This window comes from Prunus persica, chromosome G8 (assembly GCF_000346465.2).
Source record: "Prunus persica cultivar Lovell chromosome G8, Prunus_persica_NCBIv2, whole genome shotgun sequence".
In the NCBI taxonomy this organism is placed as follows: Eukaryota; Viridiplantae; Streptophyta; class Magnoliopsida; order Rosales; family Rosaceae; genus Prunus; species Prunus persica.
The window spans coordinates 11,848,122-11,867,805 of NC_034016.1; the positions used below are offsets into that span (position 1 = coordinate 11,848,122).

At 37.1% G+C, this 19,684-nt stretch overlaps 1 protein-coding gene across 1 annotated transcript; it reads left to right on the plus strand.

Moving 5' to 3' along the window:
• LOC18766833 (zinc finger protein GIS2) lies at positions 571-5,833 on the plus strand. The gene is given in 5 exon segments (XM_020569972.1): positions 571-881; positions 2,804-3,013; positions 3,628-3,720; positions 4,986-5,235; positions 5,238-5,833. Coding segments are annotated over 4 exon segments (786 nt in total). The 5' UTR covers positions 571-881; positions 2,804-2,885; the 3' UTR covers positions 5,553-5,833.

Sequence of the window (19,684 nt, forward strand, 5' to 3'; positions counted from 1 at the left end):
AGTTTAAAGAGGGAGGAGGTTTCTCACACATATACCAATAAATAATATATTCATAATGATGTTGAGATATTAATAAAAAAACATACAAGCAATTAATAAATAATTTTGTGAATAAAAGATTAAGCAAAATTAAAGAGTGGTAAATGATTTTAGTGGTGTGAAAATTTTAAAGAAATAGGTGGGTTTTATAAGGAAAATTGAATAGTACAAAAACTGTAGAAAAAGAAAGAAAATTGAAGTTGGTATTAATTTTCAAAAAGTTGCCATTGGTATTAATTGCACTAATAGAAGATAAAGCAGCTGCGTTGAAGAGAGTGAAGCAGTTCTTGAGTGAAGGTGTGTGGGGTGCGCTTGAATGAGCTTGAATATTAACGTTGGGCTATAAAAAATCAAATCACTTAAACTATAGCCAAAATTAGCATGTGCATAATTCCGTCACTACCCAGAAACAACATGGTTAGCAGGTGGCACAGAGCCGTCAAAGTTGAGCTTGTACAAGTAGCACTGCGGCGGCGGCAGCTTCCATTGGCCATAGTGAAATAAAAAAACAATATTGGTATGATAATGTGGTAAAGTTAGCGCAACTTTTTTTAAATTGAAAAAAAAAAACGAGGGTGACCAGGCCAAATCAGTTACTACACAACCAGATCAATTTTGGGCCCAAAAGGAAGAATGGGCTTCTAGGTAATCACATAAAATTGAAAATTCAGTCGAGCCACAATCGAAAAATCGCCATCGACGCTCAGCGGTTGTGCGTCTACGAATCGCAGTCTCAGAGGCTGAGAGCGCTCTCTCTCTCTCTCGGTCCGCAATTTTTTTTGACTTCGTCGTGCTATAGAAGTCACAGTAGCACCACCCGTCTGTATAGCTATTTGGCTCAGGTTTGTTCTTCTTCTTCTTCATTGCACTTTCCCTTTTCTACCATTTCTAGGGTTAGGGCTAATCTTGGTGTATGTATACGTCGAATTTAAAAACACCGGAGTGTATTGTTTGGGTTTCAGGTTTGTTTTTGTTGATTTGAACTTGGGTTTCAGGTTTGTTTTTGTTTACTTGAATTTGGGTTTCTTTCTGCTATGGATTTTCTCTGTAATTTTGAATCTGGGTGGTAAGTGGTTTGATTTTAAGGTTTTTATGGTTTTCTGTGTGAGTGTACTGATCATTGAAGCCAAATTGATATAGTGCTACGATATTAAGGGTGTACTTCAAGAATTTGGCTCAAGCCTTATATTGTTGACGTTATACCCATGTTAAACGAACATTATGTAAATTCACATACATGTACGTGCACTTTCGAGAGAGTGCCAATCGAATATGCAACTCGTAGAAAGTGGGAATTTTAGGACCTAACAGTAGATGGGTTGGCCAAGAGTTGGGCTAGGGTTATGGGAAATCTTAAGAACAATAACCGCAAATAATTTTTTTGTAGATAGCATGGTGAACTCATTCATGTGATACATTCAGAAGTTATACTAACGAAGTACCAATATCCTTCCCTTCTTGCCCTCACCCGCAACTTCTTCAGTGAAATCTGCCCTTTTTCAGACAAGCATGCTTTGTACAACTAGCAAATGTTCGTATTATCAAAAGGCACTGTTTCCTATTCATTAATTTCGGGAGTTATCCTTTAAAAATTTTACTTTTTGGGAATTATCTTTTCAAAAAGTTAAGGTTTGGGGAATGAAGTAAGACTGCGCCTTCCCGATTTGCCTCTGCTACTTTCAATTTTATTTTTGCTTCCATTATCTTTTTCCATTTGGTTCATTGGTGGAAGATGTGATTCAATTTTCTCCTATCATATCATAGTTTCGTCAGACGCTTATGATTCCATACATCACCGTGATTTTGTATTGTTGCAAGAGCAGATTAGATCATGCTTGAAGCACCAGAATGTGTTTGGGGACAACTGCAGAAAGACTATTTTTTAAAATTAAAGGATTTTATGGGTAGTGGATGGGAGAGTTGGTTGCAACTTACAAGTAGGTTGAATGAGGAGCTTTTCTTCTTGAAAATGGATGGATAGATTGAACATGCAATATCATTTATTGATGGTGTGTTTAGGAGCCCCTGGATCTTTAGTTTTGTGTTTAATAAAAGTTTGTGGTCTTCCAGGGGCTTTAAACATCCAAAGCTAGTTTTTGGTTTTGTTTGAAACTTCTTAAACTCTCTGAGGTCTCCAAATTTAATGTTGATTTCTATTTTCAACAAGGTCTAGATTCTGTTTTCTGATTAGTAGAGGGTGATATTTGTAATGGCTGCAGATTTTTACAATGGAAAGATGTCACCAGCTAGCTGGTTGTCCTTTTGATTTTCTTCAACAACTAAATTCTCCTATATTATATCATATGATACTCATATAATCGTGAGAGTGTCCTTCCTATTCCAACCTGCAACTTGAAATGCTCCTATTTGCCAATGAGTAACCAGTCCCAATATTTTTCATGCTCTCCTGCTAGTTTAACCAACTATTTAATGATCAATCTGTTTAGATGGTTTCATGAAGTTGGAGTTTAGGTAAAGTCTTTCTGTTGATGTAAGCTCGAGTTTTAGTGGGAATCCCTGATTGTTTGCAACGGATGCTTGACTTTCTTTTGAAGGATGTGATTGAGAAATCGGGTATTTAGTATAAGGTTCTGGGGCTGGTGGTCATTAAATTCTTGTGAGATGGATTGCTTGTTGAAAATTTTGTGTACTTTGTTGGGATATGGTGTTTTCTGGTATGAAGGGAAAGTAGTTGGTTTGGTTTTGACTCATGGATATGATCTTGGGTGTGGTTGTAATATGGGTGTGGTTGTGATGTGGACAGGGAGGAGGCAGCGGCTGTGTGGTGTTGGTTGTGGTGGTGTTTCAAGTCAGTGGAGCTAGGTCTTAATAAGAATTAATTTAACATGAGTTCAGACAGCAGGAGCCGAAGCAGGAGCAGGAGCAGGAGTCCTACGGATCGTAAGATCCGTTCTGATCGCTTTTCCTACCGCGATGCACCTTACAGGAGAGATGGAGGACGTCGGGGTTTCAGGTTTAATGGCTTTTGACTATTATTTTATTTCTTCTCGTCTTTGTAAAATGTGGGTTGATAAGGAGAAAGTAATCTGTCAACATGTCGTCGTTGGAGATGTTCTGGAATCTTACTATCAACCGTTTCTGTTGAGTAAGACCTCTACTTGAATATACCTCAGAAGACCTTTTGAAGTTGATATTTCTTAATTTTGGCTCTGGTTAATAACGTGCTTTGCTTTGTTGTACATTTGTTTAGATCTTTGTAAGTTTTCGAATACAAATGTGAATCCTATTGTTTGTTTAACGACGTAATTGAGTATCCATCATCTTGGTTGTAGAGGTAGCTTTGTTTCTGTCAGTGGTGCACAAAGGCTGTACACCTTTTACTTTTGTATTGTCAGATACATTTGGCTCAGTACATGTATTAACTCCCTCAACTTTTTGCATTTTTTGGGTATTAAAACTTCAGAGTGCTTTAGTTTCACGCTCTGAATGTTTTGGTTTTGCTTGTTTCTTTATGTGATTATGGGTCTGATTCTTCTTAATGATAAGTTAAAATTAAGGACTGGTTTGAAATTGGGAATGCCATTAGTTTTTGCTCAGAAACTAATCTATTGCAATTTTTTTTTCCAGCCGAGACAATCTGTGCAAGAACTGCAAACGTCCAGGCCATTATGCTAGAGAATGCCCTAATGTTGCAATTTGTCACAATTGTGGTCTTCCTGGGTACGGAAACTTTTTTTGCCTTGCAATTGGACATCATAATGTTCCATTATTTGCTTCTCTGCATTCATTATAATCATTTTATTTGTTTGTTCTTTTGACCTTTTGTTTTCTGGGAGAGGGTTTGAAGAGGTTGGGATTCCAGACTTTCTAGAGAGTTGAACTCTATGAGAAATTAAATATGCTAGTTAATGCTAGAAGTCCAAACATACAAATCCTGAGTATGTAATTTTGCTTTACTGCATCTTACATCCCTCTACTGTCTCTACCTAACCATTTTGCAGCCAGACATTTGCTACTGTCTCTGCTACCAAGCGATCTATTTCAATCATAGTTTTATTGATAATTCAGAAACTGAAGTTTCTTCCCCCATTTTCTGTTAAGAAATTATTATCACCCTCATAATTATAATAATAATCCTTTCACGTGTTTAGTTATAACAGCATCTTCTCCTCCACCATTTCAATGATTGTACCACTATTGCCACCAATCGGTTTCACTGGTAAATCACATAAACCTTAACAGTGCAGGATTGCCATAATGACACCCACTATCTTCGTTATAATTTTGAGATTAACACAGCTACCACTTCATGCCTCAACACCGCCCCACCATCCCACAGCTACTGTCTTCCCTTGTCAACTTATCTTCATTGTTACCGCTTCAGTTTCTGCCCTCTGCCACTAATATGCTAGTGTATGTTTACCTTGTACCACTTTAGACAATTACTAGCCACCAACACTATCACTTTCATATCCCTTTCTCCTGTAACTGTGTGCCAATAGTATGACCATAAAGGTTTTAAGAAAATACCTACAGTTCGAGAGAAATATGCATGGTCCCCAGCAACAAGGCTTTGATGCATGACAATTTGTCAAATTTCTCATATTTTCTGGAGCCACCTCGGTCTCCATGCTCTTAGGACTGCTTTAATATTCAACCATTATTTCTGTGAGACTATGGTGATGGGAAAAAGTTATTGTTTTGGAGATCTTCAGGTTTTAGACATATTAAGACAATTCAGAATGTTCTGTTTTCCATTTTAAAGCAAAGTAGCAGTACCTTGTGGTGAAAGCGGTGGGTGAATTAATTGTTTCATTGCTTCAATAAGGTTGCATGGTTTCTTATCTCGCAGTAATAATGATCTGCCTCATGCAGATGTCTTCTTCTTTAATTTTTTTTAAAAGTGAAAAAATGATGCTACATGTTTAACGGAGCTATTGATTGTTACTGACATAGTGTACTTGTGCCATTTAATGTTCTACTAGGCACATTGCTTCAGAGTGTACTACAAAGTCGCTATGTTGGAATTGCCGGGAACCTGGTCACATGGCCAGTAACTGCCCAAATGAAGGCATCTGCCACACCTGTGGTAAGGCTGGACATCGCGCTAGAGATTGCACAGCTCCCCCAATGCCACCTGGGGACTTGAGGTTGTGCAACAACTGCTACAAGCAGGGTCATATTGCAGCTGACTGCACAAATGATAAAGCATGTAACAACTGTAGAAAGACAGGTCCACCCTAGCACGTGATTGCCCGAATGAACCCATCTGCAACTTATGCAATGTATCTGGGCATGTGGCAAGACAGTGCCCCCGAGCCAATGTCTTGGGAGAGCAGCGTGGAGGTGGAGGTGGAGGTGGAGGTGGAGGAGGTGGAATGCGCGGCGGCGGTTACCGTGACATTGTTTGTAGGAACTGCCAACAACTTGGGCATATGAGCAGGGATTGTATGGGCCCCTTGATGATCTGTCACAACTGTGGGGGACGAGGACACCTGGCATACGAGTGCCCTTCTGGCAGATTTATGGATCGCTACCCCAGGAGGTACTGATAAATGGCAGATGATGTTACGGAATTTACCTTTTATCTCAAGCAAGCAGTTCTGATTTTAGGCTTTAGATTGAAGGTTGAAACTTCAGACTATTGAGGAGTTGAATTGAGACTTTATTTTGGTAGGATGTGTTTCTGTTAATGTGGAGTACCTATTTTGCATTAGAACAAAATTGATGATGACTTAGTATGATTATGTATTGAATTTTTGGCAATTACTGAAAAATAAAACAGTATGTAATTGGGTTGCCTGAGGATGTGATGTCTGCTTATTTTTGTCTCTCTTCTTGCTTTTCACATCATGTATGATTCAGAAGCTTGTGAACTCTTAGAGCACTTCCAGCAGTTTGCCCTTTGTCATGGCAAGGGGGCTGCTAGGGCAGCTACTATTCACATGAATAGTAGCTGCCTTTGCAAAAAGCAATGTGTTTCCACCACTTATCATGGCAAAGGGCAAATACTATTCATTTTTTCCACAAATTTTTTTACCTAAACAATTAATTTGGATAATATTTTCAGATAAGATTTTTGGGTTTCTACGCGTCAATACTATTCATATCTCATAATTGGATAAAATTTTGGGTTTGAAATTTCTGATAAATTTCAAAATTTAAAATTTCTGATAAATTTCAAAATTTAAAATTTAGATAAATTTCAAAATTCAAAAGTCATACATTTCAAAATTCAAAATTCAGATAAATTTCAAAATTCAAAATTCATATGAATTTCAAATTTCAGATAAGATTTGAACTCTCTAAAATTGTGCCATGTGTCATCTCAATCTGCCTAAATTTTTCTATAAAACCAGAGGCTCAGCTCATACCCCTCACACAAGATCTTCTCTATATTTTCATTTCTCAGGTTTTAGAATTCATACTCCATTCTCAATGGCAGACATGAATGAGGTCTTGGAGAGGCAAAAGCGAGAAAGAGAAAGAAGGCGTAGACGAGCTGCAGGCAAAAGGGTGCAGAGAGAACTAGATCAGCAAAATTGTCATAGCAGTGGCTTTGCTTGATGAAGATAACCAGAGCCGCCGTGGTTCACAAGAAGGCCGTGGCCCGAATGTGAACAGACATAGATATTCTCGGGGTAAAAATCTTCTGGAAGATTATTTTATTCCAACTTCTCTGTATTCTGATGTTCATTTTCGAGCGCGATATAGAATGCAACCCCATTTGTTCAATAAAGTCATGCATGATATTTACAATTATGATGAATACTTTATTCAAAAGAAAAATGCTGCTGGAAATTTAGGACTTCTTCATGAGCAAAAGTTCACAGCTGTTATATGAATGTTGGCGTATGAGTCATCTGCTGATTAAGTGGATGAGATTGCCCGGATGAGGAAGTCCGCTGCTTTGGAAAGCTTGGTGAGATTTTGTGATGCAGTCGAAACTCTATACACCAGGGACTACCTGCGCATACCTACGCCCAGGGACCTGCAACGGCTTCTACAATAAGCTAAAGCTCGAGGATTTTCAGGAATGATTGGTAGCATCGACTGCATGCACTGGCAATGGAAGAATTGCCCAACTGCTTAGCAAAGAGATTATGGAAATAGAAAAGGGTAAAAAAGTATCATCCTTGAAGCCGTTGCTGGATTAGATACATGAGTTTGGCATGCCTTTTTTGGGTTGCCGGATCTCGAAACGACTTGAACGTCCGGGGTCAATCCCTAGTGTTCAATGATGTTTTGAGAGGTGAAGTCTTGAATATCACTTATGAAATCAATAATTTCGTCTACCATAATGGGTATTATCTGGCTTACGGCATCTATCCGAGGTGGACCACATTTGTGAAATCAATTCCGCATCCCCGATCCCAGAACCAAAAATTATTTGCTGCCTATCAAGAGGGTTACAGAAAAGATGTGGATATGTGCTTTGGTATCCTCCAAGCTTGGTGGGCTATTATAAGGGGTGAGGCGCGTCTGTTTGATGAGGAGGTGCTAAGAAGCATAATGATGACATGCATCATCCTCCATAACATGATTGTGGAGGATGAGTATGATTACGATGCTGCAGACGTGTACGAACCGGATCCCATGAACACGGTCTTGACAAGAATTTATGAAAAACCCATGGGGCCAAATGGAGAACCAGTGCAGCATGGACTGTTGGTTAGGGACGGTTGTTTCATGACCCGTATGATTGATCAATATACGGAGATGCAATCGTCTTATATTCATGAACGACGTCCAGTTGACTTGATGGAGCATTTATGGGCGATGAAAGGCAATGACGGTGAATGAAGTGAAGTGAAGATGTTTTTTTAATTTATTATGTTTATGTTTTATTTTTAGTTATGCCTTGTTTTTTTTAATGCTTTGGTTGTGGTTTGTTTATTTTTTATGCTTTGGTTGTGGTTTGTGTTTTTTTGAATGCTTTGGTTGTGGTTTGTTTTTTGTGTATGGAATATTTTGAATAAAAAGGTATTTTATTGAATGCTTTCTTTTTTCACTCAAAGAAAACCAATTCTACTAATGAAATAAAATACATGAATTACAACTAATTCTTAAAACAAAACATTAAAATACAATGAAATAAAAGGCAAGCAAACTAACTTAATGGTTTTGATCATTTAACCAATCCGTGTTGCTAGGTCCATCGTCACGAAAAAGTCTTCGTCTCATAACATCCCTTCATTCTAGCTTCCAAAATTGTTTCAGGGGACATATGGCTTATATCCATGCCCATGGTTTCCTGATCCTTCCTCTCAATATTTTCTTGGCGTAGATACTCCCTTTCTTTTGCTTATTCTAGATGAATTGCCCTCTCGTCTTCTTGGGTTTTGTTGTCTATTTCAATTCTCATGGCGCTTTGCCTTGCAATTTCCTCCAAAAATTTAGATGCATTACTAGTAGAATTACTCCCTCTCTTTGCCTTCGCCGCCTTTCTCCCAATAAGCCTTAACTCCTTTTGGATGGGTGAGTCTTGACTCATTGGGGAATCCATAGGTGAATCCGATACCGATGAATCATGGAGTGACGTCTCGTTCAACGCCACGGTCGGACCCGTTGGAATAATTTGGAATCTCTTACAATTCTTCACCACCTCCCAACATTAGTCATGGTTGAAAGTTTTTTTGCATTGGCCAGTAGGACCATACCACATTTGTGCTTGCATAATCTATATATAAAAAATATATTGGAAATGCAAGAAACTTAAAAAAAATATTGGCAATGCAACAAATATAAACAAAATAATGGAAATGCAAGAAATATTAAAAAATTGTTGGAAAATCAAGACATATTAACAAAATATTAGTAATGCAAGAAACATTTAAATAAATATTGAAAATGCAAGAAATATTAACAAAATATAGAAAATTGCAAGAAACATTTTTTTAAAAAATTAATAAAATAAAAATTACAAATAATTTACCTCATTGCTAAGATTTTCCCCGCTTATATGGTTGTCCATTGCTTTTGCCAAGACATCTCTCTATTTTCCCAACTCTTTATTGATAATTTTCTATCTACTAGATAATGTCATTTCCGTACAGGTCGAACCCAATCTTTCACAAAATTCGGCACGAATTTTTTTTTCTTTCACATATGACATAATTTCATCTCATTGCCCGAGACGGGACAATGATTAATTTGGATCCAACAAAACATCTTCCATGATGCTCCATGCCCCTCCAGTTTCAATAGAAGAAGCCATAATATGATAGAGAAAAATAAAACTTGAAAGTGAAAAAAATATTGAGTACAAAGTGAATTTTTGTTGAAGGAGAAGAAAATGTATGAGGATTTGGTGTTAAAAGTGAAAAGTATTGGTTGGTATTTATAGAAAAAAAAATTCATTAATTTTTTAAAAAAATTCTAATTTTTTCCATTATTTTATTGCACAAAAATTCGCTGTCGTTGGATTAGAGAAAAAAATCCTATTGGAGAGCCCAGACGACACCACGTGACTGCTAGCTGTTGGCGGCACTGTAGCGCGTGTGTTTGAATTTTTTTTTAACGTTGGCGCGTGCATTGGCTGACATCATCGCAAAACTCAGGCTCGAGCTCGGGCAAGCCTCCCCTTCGGGCAAGCCCAATCTCATGACCCCCACCTCTTGCCCAGGCCAGCCTTTGCTGCTGGAAATGGTTTTTGGGCTCAAGAGAGGCTCTTTTGTGCAAGAAGGGGTGGCCCTGGTCTGGTCTGGTTTTCACCTCACACAGGAATCGACACTATTCCAACAGTGCGGTTCTGGTTTGGATTGGATTTTTTTTTTTTAGATTTTTGAAAATTAATTTTTTTTTTTAAACAAATTCCAACTAAAATTTTATTTTTTCTGCTTAAAAAATCATAAATGACATATTTTCATGTAAAAATAGATAATTAGGCCTATAAAAGAGAGGTGCTTTGAAGTTGGACTTGGAAAAATATTAGTTATGAGATTAAAAATTTAGTATTGGACTTAAATAATTTTTTTTTTAAAAAAAACCTAGTCTGTTTGGTTTGATTTGGTTTGGTTTTGTAAGGTGTGAAATCGGCGTCAGAATTGGTTTGAACTAGTTTGGCATTGGTTTGTTAACTTTTTAGTCAACATGATTTTTTTCCAATTTTCCGGTCTCAATGCCCACCCCTAGTGCCAAAGGGGTTTGCTTTTTTTTTTTTTCTTTTTTTTTTTTCTCAGGTCAATGCTGGTCCAGTTGATGTCTTTGAGCTTGTCTAAGCCCAACCTTAACGCATTTAATATCGTAACTTAGGTTTCAGCTCATTATATCTCTTGAAAATGGGTGTCAAAAGACTGATTTGCAACCTGAATATGAAGAAAAATGTACGCGTTTGCCTCTAGGTCCTCGAAATTTATCGAAATCAGAGAAGAGAACCAATTGTAAAAAATGTCACATTTTAATCATTGCAAAATAAACTAATAAGGCATATAAAAAAGTAAGGAAAGAGAGAATTAGCAAGTCGAAATCTAAAAGACAGAATGAGTGAACAACTGGAGGTGGAACAAGGTCCTCTCCTATATAAACAAGGGAGGGAGGGAGGGAGTAGATTATTTGTTGGATGCGGAACTTCAACATGAAAAAGAAATGTATTTTTAGTGACTAGCAAAAATTACAAATAAATATTTAAAAAAAAAGTGACAAAACTGAGGAAAATAGAGGATGGGATTAACCAGGGTTCTCCTTTTCCTCCCAGTTCGAGAAAACATCGTCTCTATTATCGAAACATGTCAACAATAACTCTAACTAGCTAGCAACTCTATCTCTGGGGCTAGGTTTAGGGCTAGAGCTAGGAACAGGGCTAGTTAGTTACCTTTATATAAGAGAGATAATGACTCTTTTACCCTTTAATATTTTCTTCCTTGGTACCCATTAGATAAAAGGGTGTAATAATCCTAATAATCGCCTGTTTGTATAAAGATCAATAGATTGGTGCAAAAACAAAGCTTTATGACCTCTGCAATTGAGCCCAGCATGACATTAGTATGTCGACCACTCCCCCAAGACACATGGACTCTGGCTACATGTGGACGGCGAGATAGGTGTTATTAGGGGCGGAAATTTATACCGAAAAACTGTAAAACCAATGCAGAAATTACCGCCCATTAACCGCTCGAATCAGCAAATCGACTGATGAAGGTGATTTTAAGAACTAGTTGGTGTTGTCAGATGTTGATGCGGTTTGTAAGATCGAAAACTAGCTATTTGAAGATTGATAGAAAGAATACATATGGAGTTTCAACACGTTTATATCTCTTGAAAATAGGGGTCAAGAGATTGATTTGCAACCGAATATGGAGAAAAATGTACGCGTTTGCCTCTAGGTCCTCATAATTTGTTAAAATCAGAGAAGAGAACCGTTTGTAATAAAATGTCACCTTTTAATCATTGTTCAATAAACTAATAAGGCATATAAAAAGTAAGGAAATAGAGAATCAATAAGTTGAAATCTAAAGGCAGAATGAGCGACGAACTGGAGATGGAACAAGGTCCTCTCCTACATAAACAAAGGAGGGAGGGAGGAAATTATCTGCTGGAGATGGAACTTCTACATAAAAAAGAAATGTATTTCTAGTGACTAGCAAACATTACAAAACCAATATTAAAAAAAGTGTCAAGACTGAAGAAAATAAGGGATAAGATTAACTAAGGTTCTTCTCTTCCTCCCAGTTCGAGAAAACGTCTTCTTTATTATCGAAGCATGTCAACAATAACTCTAGCTAGCTAGCAGCTCTATCTCGTGGGCTAGGTTTAGGGGTAGAGCTAGAAATAGGGTTAGTTAGTTACCTTTATATAAGGAGACAATGACTCTTTTACCATTTAATATTTTCTTCCTTGATACCCCATTAGATAAAAGGGTGTAATAATCCTAATAACTGCCTATTTGTATAAAGATCAATGTATTGGCGCAAAAACAAAGCTTTATGACCTCTACAACTGATCCCCAGCATAACATCAGTATTTTGGCCGCTCCCAAAGACATATGGACCCTAGCGACGTGTGGACGAGATAGGTTAAGGGTGGAAATTTATACTGGAAAACTATAAAATCGTCGGATGCCGATGCCATTCCTAAGATCCAAAACCAACAGTTTGGAGATTGATAGAAAGAATATATATGAGGTTTCAGCTCGTTTAGATCTCTTGAAAATGAGGGTCAAGAGATTAATTTGCAACCCGACTATGGAGAAAAAAGTATGCGTTTGATAAGATTATGTTATTTTATTTCAAAATTGTTCCAATGGGCTTTAATTAAATCCAACAGCCAAGAATTTTTTTGACCATTTTGAACGGTAATAAGTTCAACCATGATCTGGCAAAAAGTTCAAATCACCCTTTAATAGCTTATGCTGCATCAACATTTTTTTTCCCCATTATAATTGAAACTTTGGAATATCTTCATTATGTTTGTACGTGCTATGGTTATCCATAAGAAATAAATCAAGCACATTTAATTTAACCAACAAAAAAAAATAAAAATAAAGCAATCTTCTCGCACCACTAACTCGTGAAGCTGATTTCACGCAGCAGAACAAGTGAATATTGACATACCCAAGCAAGACTTGTCTAAACTAGAAAAATCACACACAATCACACAGCACCTCCCTAGCAGCTCATTATGCTTTGAGGTCGATTTTTACTCGTAGAAAATATGTCTATTACTTGAGCATGCAACCACTTCATTATAAATTGCCTTCAATTGCTCCAACACTTATCCACGTTTTGAATTTCAATCCCCAACATCCCAACCACGTTCCAACACCTTTGAAACCACTAAAAACTGCTCGAGCTAAGTTAGAGTACCTGCGCAGCACGTCTGCCTGCACCTACTACGTTTGGTGCAAGGCCTGTCAACACACTACGATGCACGCATCTACTCGACATGCGCCGCGAGCCTGCTCATCGTGCACTATACATCTGCTCGCCATGTACAAAACACCAAAACCATGCCATGGCCTATGCCGCTTGCTAAGGGTTTTACAAACCATCCCCACCACAAGAGTCCGACGCCCTCGTCGAATTAACTCCTTCGCACCGTTCATTCATTTGAACATCTCTTGGCTCTTCTTGAACCACTTTTCCATTGGTTTCCTCAATAGACTCGTCATCACTTAACTCAATTAGGATCACCTCCATCTTGAAATCTACCATAGGCTCCTCTTCATCGTCACTTGAGACCACAATAATTTCGATCTTAGACTCCACCATAGACTCATTTACCCATTATGGCTCCTCTTTAGCCTTGGGGTTTTCACTACTTCCAAATTTAGCATCCCTTATGATGCTATCGATTGCTGAGCTCACCCACGACTCATCTTCTGACTCACTTTCCGAAACGTCCAAAGCTGAAGAAATAGATTAGACCACATTCTCCATCAACTCATCAAACCAGTCCTCGAAGTCCCTGTGCCTCGTAGACATATATACTAACTCAAAATCGAACTCCTCCCGCACATCCACATAAATACTAAAGTCATCTCGAATGGTACCTATGTTGTACATGTGGCTATACAGCACACAAGTCCTTTCCACAAACTTCTGATCCAGCAAATAGATTCTTCAAGTGTCAAGGCAATGTGCCAACGCCGCCTACTGCATCTCTTCTAGCCCACAATTTGGATCCCAATTCGGCTCCATGTTTTCAATTGCCTCTATAAGCATACCTCTATGCGCCAAAGAAGTATCAATGAAAATCTCCAAGGGTTCCACGACAAACACATCCACGAATATCTCAATCACCTCTAATACCGGTTGCTCAATCGCATCCATATCATAATGGATCTTCCGGTGGGATTACTCTTAGTGAATTCAATAACACCATTAGACTCACTTAGATATTGTTGCCCTCTTCAGCACCTCCCTCTATTTTAGTCACTGTTGCATTCAAGTTTTTCCTCCTTGGACAATCTTTCACATGGTAGGCTCCTCGGTAAAGAAAGAACCAGAAAACTTCTTCTTGTCTTTGTGCTCCTCACCCTTGGCTTCGTTTGAAGCAGCCCTAATCTCTTTCCTTTTCTCGACTGTATTGTTACCTGAATGCCTTTTCCCACCTTGCTTCTTCTTCTCACTGGAAGTGACTGTTGCTCGATAGTTCATTTGTTTCTCGGCTGTAGCAATTAAGGAATTGAGGCCTTTCACGTCATGTCTCCTCAATTTCAACTGTGCCCAGGGCTATAAATTCGTGAGGAAGTTAAACTACTTGTCTTCCTCTAACATATTGGACACATCGAGCGTCAAAGAAAAGAAAGCCTTCACGTAGTCCCTCATTGAACTAACCTCCATGTCCCATAAGAAATTCTCTAGCTCTTTGGCGCTCCACTCACCAACATATGCCTTTAGCTCAGGCACTTTGATCTTTGTCATCATTGAGCCCTCTTGGCTCGAAGTCCTACCACTCAAAGAAAGCTTCACTATGCCCAATCCAATCTCCACCTTATTGAGCTTTCCACCAATGGCCTCCACTAAGCCATTCATATCACATAAAACATCGGTGACCTTCCTTTCCATAGAAGCTTTCAACTCTCTAAAGACATTCTCGATCTTTGTCATTTTAGCATTAAGATCCTCAATTTGGGTGACCACACATTCTATCTCATCACCACTCATAGTACCAAAGAAATTTTCTATCCTTGCTACACTCTCTTTCAAGGAATCACTACCTCCAGCCATTCCTTTTTGGCTTTGCAACTCTAAGACTGTTCCTTGCTCAAAAATGTCACTCTCCCACGGATCCTAGAAGACAATATGCACTTGAACTTAACTAGAAACATGACTAAAGCACACTTTGATACCAACTGTAACAGGGGTGAAAAGCGCTTTTAATTTTTCAACCCTTGCTCGGCACTAAGACTCCTCCTAAGTCAGCCTTCTCTCACCTCCAACTCTTGAGGCTTCAGATTTTACACAGCGGAACAAGTGAATGCCAACACACGTAAGTAGGACTTGTTTAAACAGGAAAAATCACACACAATATACTGGCAAAGTTCCCAACCTTCTAGATTTTTTCTCTCAATAGCAAGGATTACAAGCTTCTTATTTTTGTTGGACTACCACATCACTTGTGTCACGCCCCAATCGACAAATTTACTTAATCTTGGATTAAGTAGTGATTCACACCTTGATTATATAATTTAATAAAAGCTATAACTAAAATGTGAAGAAAATTTAAATAAATATATAAATATTTCACACAGAATATTCAGTGGAAACGACAACATTCGAAATCTTACATTTTTACATTTATTTTACAAATTAGAACTACTTAAGAGTTCACTTAAAAGAGTAGCTCATTATTCAACCACAAGCTATGTACACAATAACCCTATAGACATGCTACAATCATCACAATTCCTAGATTTCAGGTTCAGTACCAGCAAAATCTGTTAGGAGGTGAGCAAAACCACAGCTCAGAAGGGACATAAACTTTTTCACGATAAATTGATATGAATAAATAAAGTGACATACAAACACATAGCCAAATATCACATTATTAATAATAATGCATGAATGCTCTTCATTTACTCCCGTTAATTCATATAACTGGACAAGCAGACCTGCACATCCCATACTATGCTTATACCACTTTGTCCTGAATGCCCATTTATATGAACTAACCATCATCTCAATCATCCCATAAATCTCCTTTTGTTAGTCATCTTGTCTAACTTCATGTCGCCAGTCCTGTATCACCCAATAAAAACCATGTGCACTATGGGATCCCTGAGATCTGGTACTTGCCAAAAGTTAGATTTAACTACACAAAAGATCATTTCCATTACCCTTTTTTCCATCATTATTTTCTCAACCCAACAATTCCAATCAAGTTCCATGACATGATACAATTATGCCTTCCACATATCCTATATATCTCACAACAATGTAACCATTTAAAACATCACCAATATATATAATTATGCCAACATTGTTCAAATAGTTAAGAATACATAAACACTCAATAACAAGGAACGTCAACCAAACTGTAATACCATGCATAATATAATGCTCACAAAATTTGATTAAAACAATCTCTGTAAAAGGCCCTCAAGAAACCCCCTACCTTGCCACCAAAGCTTTGGCTAGAAATGTAAGGTATTTTTCCAATTTTTCACTATATCCACAAACTCAGTCTCCCACTCTTTTTCTTAACAGTTCTACTTCTTTCTACCTCTCTTTCTCTCTTACTTTCTATTATATTTCTTCGTTCTATTGCCACTACACTTTTCTAAAGAGGGAAATGAGACTTGAAGAAACAAATGTTGTATTTATAGGACTCCAAGGGCGGTAGCTATGTTTATGAGCTAACTTCAATGTTTAAAGATCAACTCCTTATTTCTTAAAGCCCAAGTAGCTTTTCTTTCAGTCCAAGTCAAAGAATAATAAGAAGAAATATCATGAGGACATGTATTGATAGGTTAAATGACTCAACCATTTATTTCATTGATATCTCATTAGTTTTCAAGTAAATAAAACTAGTAAACCAATTTGGCTACCATGCAAGTAATTTGCATAGTTGATTGACACATGCTAACCACGTGGAGCATATAAGATAACTCCCCAATTACATAGCCATGCATGAAATATTCCAAGTAGATAGCCATGCACAAAACAATCTTACTACCATTAACTAATTTTAATATTTAAAAGAAAACATTAAAGAAATCATCAAAATCATTTAATTAAAAAGAATGAACATGCACTAGGTGAAGCAATTAAATAAAACATAGACTTCTATAAAATGATTATAATACTATAATTTATTATAAAAGTACAACAATTATTGTTTATATAATTATTATAATTTAATAATTATCAAAATAATTACTTTAAAAATAAAAATTTTAACTTTCCTAGATAAACTTTTAAGAATATGAATTCTCACAACTTGGTATCTCAACTCAACCTTCTCAAGGTCTATTTATAAGCATAAAACGTGTAGATGACATCCCAATCTACTAGGCATTGCTGGTAGCCCCTAGGTCTGCCACCTAGTCATTCAGTTTTCCCACAAAACTATCAAGCCCCCACTTAGTGCCTCCCCAACAACCTACTATGCTTTGAGGCCGATTTTCACTCCAAGAAAATTTACCCATTACTTGAAGCATGCAGTCACATCCTCGTAAATTGCCTTCAACCGCTTCAACACTTATCCACATTTTTGTTAGAAAATTATAATTTATATTTAATTTTTTAAATAATTGTATGGAACTTAAATTGTGGGACACGTGACTTTTAGTACATGACTTTTACGAATTAGTATGTATCCATTAGGAATATTCATGTTTTTAACCTAGGAAAAATAAAATATTATTTATTTTGTTTGTGAATGAAATAATAATACTTTATGTAAAAAGTTGCATCGTTTCATATAAATTGAAGCATTGCACTTCTTGGCTTAAGTTGCATTGTTTCATGTGTGAAAAGTTGAATTGTTTTATAGAAATTGAAACATTGCACTTCTTGGCTTAAGTTGTATTGTTTCATAATAATTGAAACATTTCACTTCTTGGCTTAAGTTGTATTGTTTCATAATAATTGAAACATTGCACTTCTTGGCTTATGGTTGCAACATGAAAAGACACATGTGTTGATATTTTTCAATCACATCTTTTCTAAACAGAGGCCTTGTTGCTGATAAATAGAGAAGGTCCCACAACATTTCATTAATCCAATTGTCATACAACAATAATAGTTTTTAGAGCATTCATAACATTATATTTTTAGAAATATAGTGAGTTAGTAAGAGAGAATTCATACACAAGTTTGAGTTGGCTTTTCTTGGGGATTGTAGTGCTACTTCAACAAGAAGTTGATTGTTGTATCTTGGGAGACGTTTGCCAAGCAAATCCTTAAAGCACCTGTGAGGAGGCAATTTCATCTTAAGATTGTTGGTAAAATATAAAGATAATTGCTATATTTACAGACTTTCAAAAATAAAACTTCACTATAAATTTGAAATAAACACAATAAAATAACGACAAGGTAAATGTAAAGAATACTTTACAAACGATCGAGTCTAGGACTTGGTTCTATCTCCTTAAGACTTAAGACCAAAAACTTTTTCGTATTAAGATTGTTAGTTTACTTTGAATTAAACTGCGGATTTTCCTCTTTATTGAAGGAAAATGACTGATGTTACTAGTAGTGATTGTACTAGTAATGACAAGGGAAAAGGTGTGGCTTATGCTTTACCTGTGGTGATCCCTGCTTCCTCCTCTCATGGAGAGAAACCTAAGAAGTTCAATGGAACTGATTTCAAGAGGTGGCAACAAAAGATGCTGTTCTATTTGACCACACTCAATTTGGCCAAATTCTTGAAGGAAGATGCTTCTACTACTGGTACTAGAGAAGCAGTGGCTGCTGCAGATGCATGGTATCACTCAGTATGGCTTTGCAAGAACTATATCCTCAATGTATTGGACAATACTTTATACAATGTATACAATCCAATCAAAATTGCCAAAGCTGTGGGAGTCACTTGATAAGAAATACAAGACCGAAGATGTTGGCATGAAGATATTCGTGGTTGGTCGATTTCTTGATTTCAAGATGGTGGACTCCAAGACGATCATCAACCAAGTCTAAGAACTTCAAGTTATTCTGCCTTAGATTGAAGTAGAAAACATGGTTTTGAGTGAAATTTCCAAGTGGCTGCAATCATTGAAAAAATGCCACCATCCTGGAAAGATTTGAAGAATTATCTCAAGCATAAGCGCAAAGAGATGGGACTTGAAGATCTGATCGTGAGGCTAAGGATTGCGGAAGACAATCGTGGTTCTGAAAAGAAAACTGGTGGTAACTCCATGGTGGTTAAAGCATATGTAGTGGAGGATGTGCCAAAGAATAAGAAAAAGAGGAAGCACTCAGGGGAAGGCTCTTGCCAAGGAAACTCAAAAAAGAACAAAGGGTTCAAGGGCAAATGCTTTAACTGCAACAAGCATGGTCATAGAGTGGCAAACTGTCAAAGCAGGGGAAAAACCATAGAAGTTCAAATGACCGAGGAGGAGAAATTGTCCAATGAGATACATGATATTAACCTCTCGGCCGTAATCTCTGAAGTGAACCTAGTAAGCAATACCAAGGAATGGTGGGTGGACATTGGAGCTACACGCCACATCTGCTCTGATAGGAAAATGTTTACTACCTATCAACAACTGAACCAAGAGGAGCAACTGTTCATAGGAAACTCATCAGCTTCCAAGGTTGAAGGACAAGGAAAGGTGGTTCTGAAGATGACTTCTAGCAAGGAACTCACACTAATTCAAGTGCTTCATGTGCCTGACATTCGTTAGAATTTAGTTTCTGGAGCGTTGTTAAGCAAGAATGGTTTTAGATTGGTCTTTGAGGCTGACAAATTTGTACTTACTAAGAATGGGATGTATGTGGGGAAAGGATACCTAGATATTGGTCTATTCAAGATGAATGTAATGACTATTGTACATTTTATGAATAATAAGAACACAGTTAGTTCGGCTTATATTCTTGAATCCCCAAATGTTTGCCATGCTACTAGGACATGTTAATTATGATACTATTCGTAGATTAGTTAAGATGGATTTATTACCTAAGTTTAATATTGATACAAGTAAAAAAATGTAAAACTTATGTTGAAGCTAAACTTACTAAAAAAATGTGAAACTTATGTTGAAGCTAAACTTACTAGAAATTCATTTCATTCTATAGAACGA